Raw genomic sequence first — 12,896 nt, 5'->3', positions numbered from 1 at the left:
TTTAGCAACTCCCTTACCGAGCACCAACTCCAGTTTCAGCTTTTTTACTGTCTGCACCTATTCCCCTAGGGTTTTGGTTTGATTTACTGTCTGAGCCCAACCTCCCCACATCTCCAGCCACAGTACAGCGTCCTTCTCAGCAGCTGTTGCTCTAAGGTGCACAGACAAAGGGCCCAAAAATACACCTTCCAAAATATTAACAGTTCAAAACCTAGTGCACAGATTACAAGCAGGTAGAGCTTCAGTACTTTGAAAACACAGCTTCACTTCAGAAGTACTCAGCATAAACAAACAGCTTTTTTTTTTTTCCTCCCAGGCTTTAAAAACAACAGTGATTCTGAGGTTGAACTGAGCCACCCAAGTCAGAAAGCAGGATAAGAAGTAACTTTGGAGTTGTCTATCCATTTGGGAAAGTCTTCATTTATTGTAGTGATTATTTAAGAAGCATACACTACGTTATAAAAAAAAGCTGAAACATGCAGACAGACCTTTTCAGGAGACTGAGCAGAAGCAAATGTAGATTTACAATTAGCTTTAATATAATACTATTCAAAAGCTGATAGCAGATCTTTTCAGTTCACTTTTGATGCTTTGAAAGAACACATATGCACATGAATTGTTTGGGAATTTAAGGCAATTTGCATATTAAGATAAAAAACATTAGATTAATAGATTTGTTGTGCTCAAAATGTTAGCTGAAATGAAACCATTTACATATACTTTATCTCAAAGGACTGAGAGTCATAAATAGCAGCTGCTCCTTGATAAAAATACAGTCCTGAGAACAAGCTAGTAGCAATGCTTAAGCTATGACATCTTCCATGTCAGAGTATAAGCTATTTTTGCAGTAAGGAGCAGTATTTACCAGGTGTTCAACAGGCAAAGGCATTCTAAACATGCAATAGCTCCCGACAGAAGTCTGAAATTACTTCCAGTATCTTGCTTACAATAGTTTATTTGCACACTGCAGAAAGATCAAGAAATCCTGCTATGCATTTGTGATCACTAATATTTCAAACACAACAACCAAGGGATACAACATAACAACAGGCAGCAAAAAGGTGTTTTACAAAAAAAAAAAAAAAAGAAACAACCAGAAGAAGAGTCTTTTAGTAATTGGTTAGGTTGTTTGCAAGGTCATCAGAACACTCTTCCTTCCCCAAGCCCTGGGAACTATTCCCCACACTATGCCTATGCTATGACCAAACAACACTGGAGCATTTCAATTCAGTGCAAGAAGAGTCATTTCAGGACATTTAATTTCACTCTAAACAAAAGGCAAAAGTTTATCTATATAGACATCCAAACGCCAACATATTTGGTACAGTGTAATGAAGTTACATAGATTTCACCCTCAGAGGTATGCTCTTGTAGTGATCATCTGCATTCCACAAACAAAGTGTTTGAAACAGTATAATATGGCAGACTCAACGCTTTTAAAAAAAATTTATTCACCTGGAATTGGAACTCCCTAACATTCACAATATAATTTAGGATGCATTTGTTACATGAAGAGCAGATAAAAGACTTAAACAGTTTCACATACCAGTTAAAATATTCTGCATGCTCCTTCCCCACCTACAATACTGACAATCTTGGGTTTGTTTTTTTTTTTCCTTAACAAATACTCAGTTCATCTTGTCCACCTGACTACCTCCCCCCATTTCTACAGGAGTAGACATACAGTGATAGCAGTGAGAGGATATGGGACACTGTCCTACCCAGTGTTTGGACCCTGGAAAGGAGTAGGCCTAGCTATGAAAATAGAGTTCGACAGTGAGCTGAACATGAAGCGCTTCAGCAACTGAGGCAAAGCTGCACTCAGAAAAAGCTGTATAGTCACAGAGAAAGGAAAGCATCAGTGGCTGAACAGAGGGGAAAGGGGGAAGTAGTCTAACCCCACTCCCCCCGACAACCCATTAGCTTTACAAAAAGTTTGAAACCAAAAATGCATTAACTGCAAGGTCCGCAGGATTAAATGCCGCATTAAGATGACCCGCTCCAAATCCCAGATCACTTGTCAACACTTAACAGGGCTCCAGCCATGCACAGTATGCAGGATTGAGACCAGCCCCTTCCTTCCACCCCTTCTTCCTCTTTCCCCTCCCCCCAAAAGAATAAAGTTGATTGATTAGAGAGTTTCCCTACTTGTTTCCCATACATCCCCCCAGTTTAATTTCTTTTGAGGGCAGAAGGGTTGTCCGATATATTGACAACTTTTCTTTAAACAGCTATTAAATTTTCAGGGATATAAAGACACTGGTGCACTTAGGAATTTACATATTTGTAAAAAAAAACTAGTTATAAAACTGCATTTTTAACACCTAGCACTTCGAAGATTCATTGTTATTTTTCACTAATTAATATATTAAATTAAGCCAAGGTTTGAGACTGGAAAAGTTCTACCAATCTACTTAAAAACAGAAAAGAATATTTAAAACCAAAAATGAAAAGGTTAGTTATGTTACATTCCAAAATCCACAGCCCATTATATTAAATGTATTCTTTCTACAGGAATGATGTTCTTTAAAACAGATGATTGTAAATATTTTACTGCTAGACACTCCATTACATTGGATAGTGTGACTGGAACCTGTGGATGGTGAAATCTTGAGGTTTGTCCAAGTTTCAATGTAAGGTGTCCAAGGTCCTCTCCCAGAACCATGTTTGAAGAAAAAAAAAAAAATATCACAGATCAAAGTTCTTATGACTTTTTTCAATCTTTTCTTGGCTTTCTGTTTCTGGGTGATCTATTCACAGTTTCCTCCTCCTGCAAGAAAGTAATTCATGTAAAAAACAAGGAAATAAAATATAAGAGTACCCTTAAAAAAACATTGAGAAAACCTACAAAGAATAGTCTTTCACTTCTATGTTCAGATTTGATTTTGAGAAGGACCCACTGCAGTTACTGCCCTTCCTTTCTATACCTGGCAAACACACAAATCTTTTTGGATGTACACTATCTACTGCCAGTATTCAACACCTTCTGCTGCTGTGAGAATCCATTTAACTTCAAGCAGCTCTCCCTCCATTTTTAAGTCAGCTATTATGTCAGCACTGACCCCATACAAAGCTAAATAAGCCTTTTGCCTCAAGAAGGTGTATTCCCCCAATCCCTCTCCTCCCACAATGCAAGGTTTACAGCAGTGCCTTTAGCAATGTGCTCAGCTCTGCTCAGGTTTGCCACAGCAATTCCTTCTCTGCAGGGTGATTAGGTTTTCCAAAGATCTGACACTGGGAGAGAAAATCACATGAGCCAGGTTAACTTTTAACACTAGTAAGGCTTGTTCTGCATGATTTGAGGGAAAAAAAAAAAAGAAAAAAGTACAAGACATACTCAATATTAAGCTCTCTTACCTCTGATGCAGGTTTCCTATCCTCATCCTCTTCTTCTTCCTCCTCCTCTTGACTAGCACTTCCTAAGTCAGCATCACTTCTCTGCTTCTCTTCTAAGGGAAATAAAAAGTTATCTTATTCTCATTTCTGACTCACCCTCACTTCACCATTGGGGCTTTTCTCCATGTCTGCAAATCCTGCTTTTTAGTCTACCAGAGAAAAACTGTTTCAAGATGATCTAGTTTACCTACCTAGCTTTTCCTCAGTTGGTTCCTCCTCATCCTCTTCTTCCTTATCCCCTTTGTCTCTTTCTTCTTCTTTGTCCTCATCCATCACATCAGGCTGAGGAGCATCAGTCTTTTTGTATTCTGCAGCACTTGGCTGTTTCTAAAAAAAAAAAAGTTAAATGTCAAAAAGAGACAGCGATTTGTGACGCTAAGGCACATTTTTCTGAGGCAATGCATACCTTCCCAGAACAGCAGAAAAGGACAACAAGGAACACTGGCAAAGCCACAGTGAGGATGTAGACCACCCAAAGCCAGGGACGTTCTTCAGCAGCTGCCATCATCTGGCCCACAACACCAGGCTGTAAGATAAAAAAAACTGTCAAATTCCACCCCATCCAGCAAATTGTAGCAGTTTTAGCTACAGAATTTTCAAACATGCTTTTTGCAACTTTGAACATTATATTTCATACATCAAAAAAAAAGCTAACTGCCCTTAACTTTAGCCTAATTTGTGCAATATGGAAAAAGTAAAACAGTTCAACTGTCAGAGGGGAAAAAAAACATCACAGAAAAGCAGTGAGTACTCACTGCTTCCAGCAATCATTACCAGGTAATAATTAGGAACTGAGGTTCCAATGTGGTTCAGCCCAATCCCTAGCCTCAGTAGGTATCTATCAATAAAGACTCTGGAAGAGAACAGCATCAATCCTCCTACTGTTCAGTCAGAATTAAACCACATTTAACCCTTCATTTCTCACCTCTGCAGCACCATCAGCTGCCTTTTTCAGTCCCCATCCATCATTAGCCCAATCATCAGCCACAGCTCTTTCAGTACAGATAATAAAGTTGTCAAAAAAGATGTCAGAAGTCATTGACCATAACTCAAGTCCCACAGCACTAAAGGGAGTCATCTTGAAAGGTTCCAGGTCTTCAAAGAAATCTGGGTTTGGGATCTTCCTAGGTTTCCATATACCCTAGGAAACACAAAAGACACTCAGCTTCATTTGCTGTAACACTATTTTTAGTTTTCAGAACAGAGAAAGATCAACCTATTGCACTTCACTACATCTATACGTGAAACTCGACAGGTTTTGGGAATCTATTTTTATTTGTTCTACAAGAATTGAAGCCAAGAGAACACTTGAATCTGTCCACATGAAACACTGTATAGTCAAGACAATATTTGTATTCTTCACTACAACTGCTGAATCTAGATAATTCTTTTTGTAAGAGAAATGCTGCATTTGCTGGCAGCTTAAGCAATGAAAACACTGACCTGATAGTTCACATTGTCAATCATAGGAGGCTTCCATTTGCCTTTGTAGTTTGGATTGTCAATCATTGGTCGCTGCCAGGTACCACAGCCAGGAGCTGTCTCACATTTAGGGTTTGCAATCTGAGGCGCCTCCCATTCACCATCCATATCCTCATCCCTGAAAAGGCAAAGTCAACTTAGAAGTCATCCTCTTGTTTTTATACAGACTAAGACAATGACTGCTTTCCAAGAAAACTAAAATTCCTACTATAAAATAGAGACACCAAAACTTTGTATGGCATAGATCCATCAAGACACTGCACAAGAAACAAAGATTTCAAGAAGTAGCTGCCAAGAACAGAAGCTCAACAAAAGCCAGTCCCTGAGCACAGCCTTCCCCACCACACTTTCCAAGTATGGTACCACTGCAAGATGACCATCTCTGACCCATCCAGTCCACAATCACAGATGACTTCAAAAGTGCACAGGTGACCACAAGGTGACCACAAGGTGACAAAGCTCCTCAGATCAATCCTGCCTTCTACTTTTGAAGCAAGATAGCCTGAATCAAAAGCTTTGTTAGCAAGCAAACTACTCTTCTTACATACTTGCAGAAGCCATTAAATATTTGCTGTCATTTGCAACAGGCAGTAAACATACCAATCTTCAGGCTTCTCAGCATCAGGGTCTGCTACATATTCTGGCTCATCATCCAGCCAGCCCTCTGGTTTCACAGCATTTTCATCTATGATTTTTGCAGGAGCATCCTCATCCCTGGGGAACAGAATATTATTGTTAACACAAACACATAAACGTTCTTAACTCCAAGGCACAATTCTACAGACTCTGAACAAGCTCACTGACCTAGACAACCAGCCAGCTTTGCTTCTGATAGTGTAAGTGTTACACCATTGCCTTGCAATCTGTTACCAGTCATGGTGCCAACTGTAAAGTAATACTACTACTTTTTAAAAACCAACCTAGAAAGTGCATATTATAGCACATCTTTTATCTTACTGGTTGCTGTGAACACACATTTGAGCTTTAAATTGCATCCACAGTTCACAAAGCCTAGGTTCAAAGACAAGAGATCCAGCACCAGTTTCTGATTTAGGATGTCACATTTCAGTCACTTGTAACTGTGCACACACAAACAGCTGCCAACATCTTATGGTTATACCTTCTGCAGCTCATCTTTTGATGTCAGCAAGGATGAGAGCATCAGCTAGCATAGCTGCTTCAGTAAAACTTATCTGTGGCCAGCAGAGCAACAGGAGCACTGAACAGTAATTCCCAGAGGATGTGGATCCTGCCTGCCTTTGTCTACCAGACAGCTGCTCACACACCTAAGCTCTATTTTGATTACAAGGGTGAGACTAAAAACCTCCAATAAGCCATCTGAGAAAGACTTTCTGATCAGGACCAAATTATCCACTAACTTCACCCCTACAATAGCTTACCAGTCATCTGGTTTAACAGCATCTGGGTCTGGGATTTTTGGTCTCTCATCCCAGTCCTCAGGCTTCTGGTCATTTGGGTCTTCAATCTCTCGGGGTGGATTCACAGGAGGAGACATATCATTTAGCAAATTCCCACTGTTGACAACCGTTTGATCAATGAGTATTTCGAAACTATTATCAGGATTCAGGACTGTAAAGAAAGAAGTTGATGTAGCCATTATAAACAACAGAAAGCATGCATAAAAACATACCTCTCATCCCCACTGTGCAACTACAACTTCAGCAATCCAAGCTAAGGAAGCCTACAAAGTAAGCTGAATCCACCCTACTCAGACTCCTTTAAAGAACTCTTAAGAACCTGTCTCCTTATGCCAATGTGTAACTAGTAATGATGTACCACATCTCACCTTGTGAAAAAGAATACTCATGGCAGGAGTCCTACTTTAAATACGCTGAAAGCACAAAAAAAACTTGTAGAGTGATTTACAACAGCAAGGTGACTTTGGCACAACAAGTTAAAAGCACAAAAAAAACTTGTAGAGTGATTTACAACAGCAAGGTGACTTTGGCACAAGTATTGCTTTTAATAGTAATTATGTATTCATATTTATTCAAGAATATGACTCCCTACTGCTGACTCACAGGATTTTAATCTCAATCCTTTATCTATTGTTGCCTCTGTAGTAGGAAAAGCTAGAGAGAGCCTCCTGAGTACTCTCTGAAAGATTTTAGTCACACATAATAGATCAGGAACTGTACTCAAAGAACCACTGAGTTTGTCCAGTACTATGAAAGCAGCTAGGAAAAAAAAAAAAGGCTATCCCTCTAAGTCCAGAGCCTAATATACTCCAAATTACTAGAAGGCAGCATTCAAGCAGTTTATAAACATTCATAATTTTGGATATACTTAGCATACCAAGTGACTCATGACTGCTCTGAAAATCAGTTCTTTAACTATTAAGTTCAAGGTCTCACGATCTTTCTGACATGAACCAAGACTTATGCAAGGAAGAAATAAGCCTTTGTATAACAAGACCAGTTTTTGCATTCAGAGCTTTCAAGTGGGTTTTAGTTGTATGGTGTGTGGACACAAGTATTGAGTTGTTCACCTGGCTCATTCTATGAGCTTTTGATTCATTAAATAGTCATAGTTATAAACATGCATAGTTAACAGTCACCACACCTAGAGTATAAAGATGGGTCTTCTTATCAGTAAAGTAAGTCTTCAGGTCTGCATCTGGACGCTTTGCATGCTTCTCCTCATACTTGCCAGTCTTTGGGTTTTTGTGCCGAAAGATGAAATGTAATTTATAGTCCTCTCCACACTTGTCAGGGCCAAACATGATGGTGTATGGAGTTTTGTCATGGAACTGATCCTGTAAAAACACAAAACTTCATTATTTTGAAATATAACTTCACTCACAGTCTGGCATAAGAACTCCAGATTCATTACAAATTATTCTGCACCTTGGGTATCAAGCCAGTGAAGTACCCACACTAAAGCCTGTATGATGAATACAAGCTTCCAGAGGAAACACCAGAATTACCACAGCTACTTGATTTAGCACCTTCAGCCTCTGCTTTCCAGATGGAAAACAACAGCTATCAAAGTGTTATCAAGAAGGTAGGTGTAAGCAACTACCTCAGTGTTAAGTGTATCTTTGTACTACGATAAAGGCCTTTAAAAGCTATCAGTATAATATCAGTTACTAGTAATAATGAACTAGTCTGTTGAGTTTCTTTCACACAGCAATAAAGCAGCATTAAAAGTGAGGCCAAGCTGTATGTAGTGTACACACTTAGAAGCTGGTATGTTGGCTCAATCTGAGAGCTAACGGGATGTAACAACCTCACCACAGAACAATGAAAGCAAATCTTTGTTCTTGAAATTCAGTTCTCATATGGAACTGTTCAGATAGTCAAGGAGTCTTTCAGGTGTCCCTTTTTTAATAATTTGGAATCATCTGTTTTAAGAACAATTCCAATGAGACTAGAAGGAAATGAGATGGATGGATAACATGTCATAGAAGGAACTTCCTATAAAGTCTAGAAAGATGGCTAAAGGAAGCCCACAGGCCACACAAGCCTATGCAAGGTCAACCAGTAGCTAAAAGCTTCATCCCAATAGGCTAAACCACTTTAGGTAGGTTTATCACTGAGGAGAGAAAATTATTCTTGGTCCTCAGGAGTTTTATTATGGTCTCTTCCACTGACCACACTTTTAAGACAATGTGTTCAAGGATCATTGAGGAAGCAAATGGTTCTATAGAGCTAGTGTGTGCAGCTGAACATGCAAGGTTGTATCCAGTTCCAATTCAAGACATTTTCTTTTAAAATATACACAGGAACTCACAAGTGCATTCACATGTCAAAGACAAGGCAATAAATGTAAGGTATATTTTTAGTTATTTGCATTAGTCTGTCTTGGAAGATGAAACATGGTATCTTCCTTCTGGGCAGCAGCTTCCCAAGGTTTCTCCTCATACACCAGTTACCCTCATAAGATGCCTCCTCTTTGGTCCTAGAACCTAGGGAAGCCTGCAGTATTGAAGACTTTAGCAAAGACCTATAACTACTTAGCTACTACACAATTCACTCCAGAGTTTTCACTCAAGAGGCCTGAAGCTGTTGAGTGCAAAGTATTTTGGAGATCAGGCCCTGAATATGCCCCACTGCCTTTAGAGGTTTTTTGATGAAGAAACAAGAACAGAGTTTTCTTTCACAGGTAATACTCCAAGTAGTATCATTACTCACCAGGTTCAGTTCAGGGGTTTTGGAAAGCAGTTTCACATAAGCCCCGCCACACTCTATTCCATTTTGGAAGTTAACTTCATACCTTAGTTTTGGACAGAGAAGGGGAGAACACGTTATACATAATGAAAAATCACTTCTGTGATACACAATTAGAAATTTCAAGTGCAAATTAAAACTTTTTGTTGTTGCTTGCTTTAAACCACATGCCTAGTGAATAATAAAAATACATGCTGCACTATAAGGACTCAACAAATATTTTTAAGGGCCTAAGAAACAAGGGTTTAGAAGACTTAACCTGACAGAAAAGATTAAAGGAATTGAGTGTTGGTCTAGAATATTGATCTAGAAGTAAAGAAAAGGAAGAAAAAGCTTTCCAATGTGCAAGACACAGCAACAGAGATTAAGGCAATCCAATCACTCTCCCCAGAACTATCACGGCAAATTGAGTTGTCTGTCTACAAGACTAACAAAGTGACAACAATTGGATCCTAGGAGAAGCCCCTTTAGGGTTATAAGCATTGAACAGTCTACTCAGGGATGCCAAGGAGTCTGAAAAAGGCAGAACAGCTCTTGTCAGGAATAGGCTAAGTATGCTTGCTACTCTCTATGTGAGCAGCTGGAGTGAATGACCACAGGGATTTATTTTTAGCATTGTATTTCAAGCCAAAACTAAACAGCCATGCAAAGCAAAGTGACCAATTCATTATCTTGCGCAAATATGCATTCGCTTACTCTTTGTTTAAAACTGATAAGTAGGTAATAATCCACAGTTCAACTGGTCTCACCAACTTTTTTTTTTTTCCCCAACTTGCTAGTCTAACATACATGCAAAGTAGATTCTTCTACATCAGTCATGGCCAAACAGAGCTAGGCAAGCTGTTCATCTTCCACGAGAGATGAACGCAGACAAAGGCAGGAGGAAACAAGGGCATCTTTACCACTGTCCACTCCACTTGGAAACAGGGGACAGATTACTGCATCAGGAAGGGCACTGACCTACATACAGACCAGCTTTTCTCCAAAACAAGGACTTTCAGTTAGCAGTACAGAAGTCAGTTGCCTGACCTTGTTACCACAATTACATGAAGTGAGCTGAAGTCCTGAGTCCTGTTTCCATACCTCTCTCCTTTCCAGGCCTCAGAGGGAGCCCTGCTGTTCCCAACTCCCCACTTTGGGAATACGGGTTGCTATTTCACTCTTACTTAAACAGTATAATAATAGGTTACTGTACTTGTGTCATCTAGACCCCCAGTCAACAAAAGCTCAGTTATGGAATTAACCTCAGCCTGCTACCATGTCACCCTTGCAATAACAGAGCACGAAGTTATCCTTTACTTACTGTATAATGAGGGGTTTGGTATCAAACACAAAGGGCTTTGAAAGTTTGGATGAAATTGCATGATGCTTGGCTCGGGTTACCAGCACAAGCCCTTTGTCTCCTGGAAGCTTGGTGTCCTTCATTTCTTGGACCTCCCATTTACCTGGAGAGAAATTAACCAAATGTTATCACAACTTGTTCAAGACAGTCTTTGTTTAGCCCAGTTTTAAACAAGACAGTCAGCATTCTAAAATAACACCCTACAGAATGCCTTATCATGTTACTAGCATAACATCTTCACTAAAAATTATTTTAAAACCTCCAAGTGGACATTTTGTCTAAATCACAACTATACATTCTTAGCCAAGTATACAAACACCTCTCCCATTTTCTTCAATGAATATAAAATTTTAGGAAACAGAAAACAACTTGTATCTCTTCTTCAGGTATGACAAAAGACATCAGGAACATCTATCATCTAAAACCTGGGTTGGACTTACCATCATATTTGGCAATCTCATCATCTGTATCATCTTTTTTGGCTTTGGAAAGGATCCATCTAGAAGACAGGATTCCAATGGTTGAAAAGACCCATACTTTCCTCCCCTCCCTAAAAATTCTGCCCTTAATATAACCTTTGCTGTACTATGACTACACCCCAGTGTCTTGGTCCCCTGAGCAGTTATATCCCTAAACCTCCAAAGGTTTCTGCATTTGCCACTTCCTACCCCACCCCCAAAGTAGGATCATGGCCTCAGTGTCTTGCTCCTGTAAAAAATAGAAGTAGTATCTCACCATCCTCATATTACCTGAGAAAAGTGAAAGGTCAGATAAGGATTAAAACATTACACGTGTATGGCTCACCTCCTCTTGTTACTAGAACTTAAGGAAATACTAGCTTAGCTCAGCACTTAAGAGCCAGCCTCAGTCACTGCTGTGACCCTCACTAACCACTGCCCTTTGATTCAGCTTTGAATACCACAGGCTCTAGTGAAGGTTTCACTGTCTTTCACCACAGCTTTAAGTTATTTGCTATACTGAATCATCCTTCAAATTATACTCACCCATCCAGAGTTCCTTTATCAAAGGACTCTGCAAAATACACCTCTCCAGTGGGGACTGGGGGCCTGTAGGTAACCTGTTGAAGAAGACAGGCATTAAGCTCCTCCCAGGGCACGTTCTGAGCTCTAGACAAGTACAGGCAAACCCAGCCCACGTTCCCCCCCTACACTCCAGTACAGCTTACCTGGAACACCCTTGCAGCGTAACTACACAAGTTAAATATTACTGCTTGTGCCAAGCCACTGAGCTCTGGTTTGCAACTAAGTCTAAAATATCTATCTAGCTGGAAACACCAGCATTAACATCCCAGATTTCAAGGGTTGATCTGAATTTTCAGGAAGAACATGGGGGAGATGAGAATAGGAACAAAGCAGCCAGGATTACAGTTCCAAGCCCTACTCCCAGATAACATCTTTAATAACATTACCACATACTAAATGCTAGCAACGTAAAGACAGCTCTGATGAGAATTACATAAAACCACACCACAAGCATTAATTCAATTTTTAAAAGAAGTTCCATGCCAAACCTTTGGAGCTGGAGGAGGAGTGCTCGTTTCAGACTTTGACTCTTCCACCTCGTCGATACCATCATCCAGGTCATCCTCAATATCAACCACATCATCACCATCGTTGTCATCAGCCATATCATGTGCCCGGACAGCAAGAGTCCCAAGAGTGAGCAGGGTCACACACAGCAGCCATTTCAGCTCCATGGTCTGAGTAAGCAAGACAAGGCAAAGAGGTCAAGCTGGTGCTGCGTGAAGAACGAAGCATTGCTTCTTGGTACAAAAACAAGCAGGTGAAGTGCCCGTCATACCACTGAAAGTGCAAACTTATCTTGCCAGCTCTCATTTACTGCATCTGGCCAGTTGAGACAGCTCTAAAAGCTGGAGAGGAATACAACACAAAGCTGAGGTATTTAATTCAAACCATACATTAACTGAATAAAGGACCATGTGTAAAAGTTCTGCAGAAGCATCGTAATTTTGCTGTTATGTTGCCACAGCCCACAAGCAAGAACAGCAGACATCTACAACACCACCACCTATGTACCTGCAAAAGCCTAAACACAAACCTTATTTCTTACAATATTTCTCCTCTGAGTCACATTGCAAATTTTTCTTCCAAAACCAGAGCTCTAGGAAAGGTTAATACTTTTTTTGAAAACAAGCATAAAACCAAACATGCCCTCCTTGTCCTGCACTTCTGCCTCAGGCTACAGCCCTAGAGACTTGCAAATATAACTCAGGCAGAGTTAACAGTACCTGTCATGCCATAAGATCACACTAGAAAACAAACTTTCAACTTTCCAAAGCATGTTTAGGCAACTAAAAGAATGTACAGTCTCAAAGACTTATCAGCACTATCCAATACTCCAAAGCTACATCTCAAACCAGACTTACCATTCTTATTCTTTACCTTACTTCTAATGACAGAGGGGATGTTTTATAACTACAACAGAACTATATTTTAAAGACTTGG

At 39.9% G+C, this 12,896-nt stretch overlaps 1 protein-coding gene across 2 annotated transcripts; it reads right to left on the bottom strand.

The window, feature by feature from the left end:
* Positions 1-400: 400 nt before the first annotated feature.
* CANX (calnexin) lies at positions 401-12,130 on the bottom strand. 2 transcript variants are annotated; one of them, XM_008939754.1, is made up of 14 exons: positions 11,942-12,130; positions 11,415-11,488; positions 10,851-10,909; positions 10,372-10,513; positions 9,033-9,114; positions 7,462-7,654; positions 6,279-6,468; positions 5,479-5,592; positions 4,840-4,996; positions 4,322-4,537; positions 3,803-3,922; positions 3,588-3,723; positions 3,358-3,449; positions 401-2,770 (listed from the first exon to the last, which is right to left on the bottom strand). In XM_008939754.1, the coding sequence occupies exons 1-14, from the start codon at positions 12,125-12,127 to the stop codon at positions 2,717-2,719; spliced, it is 1,815 nt and encodes a 604-aa protein (XP_008938002.1). In that variant the 5' UTR covers positions 12,128-12,130; the 3' UTR covers positions 401-2,716. The 2 variants fall into 2 exon arrangements, with proteins under 2 accessions (XP_008938002.1, XP_008938003.1); XM_008939755.1 differs by having other exon boundaries at positions 1,928-2,770; positions 3,358-3,446.
* Between the last annotated feature and the right edge of the window lie 766 nt (positions 12,131-12,896).

The sequence above is a fragment of the Merops nubicus genome, unplaced genomic scaffold (assembly GCF_000691845.1).
Source record: "Merops nubicus isolate BGI_N331 unplaced genomic scaffold, ASM69184v1 scaffold30284, whole genome shotgun sequence".
Lineage (NCBI taxonomy): Eukaryota > Metazoa > Chordata > Aves > Coraciiformes > Meropidae > Merops > Merops nubicus.
This window is presented reverse-complemented; position numbering and strand designations above follow the sequence as displayed.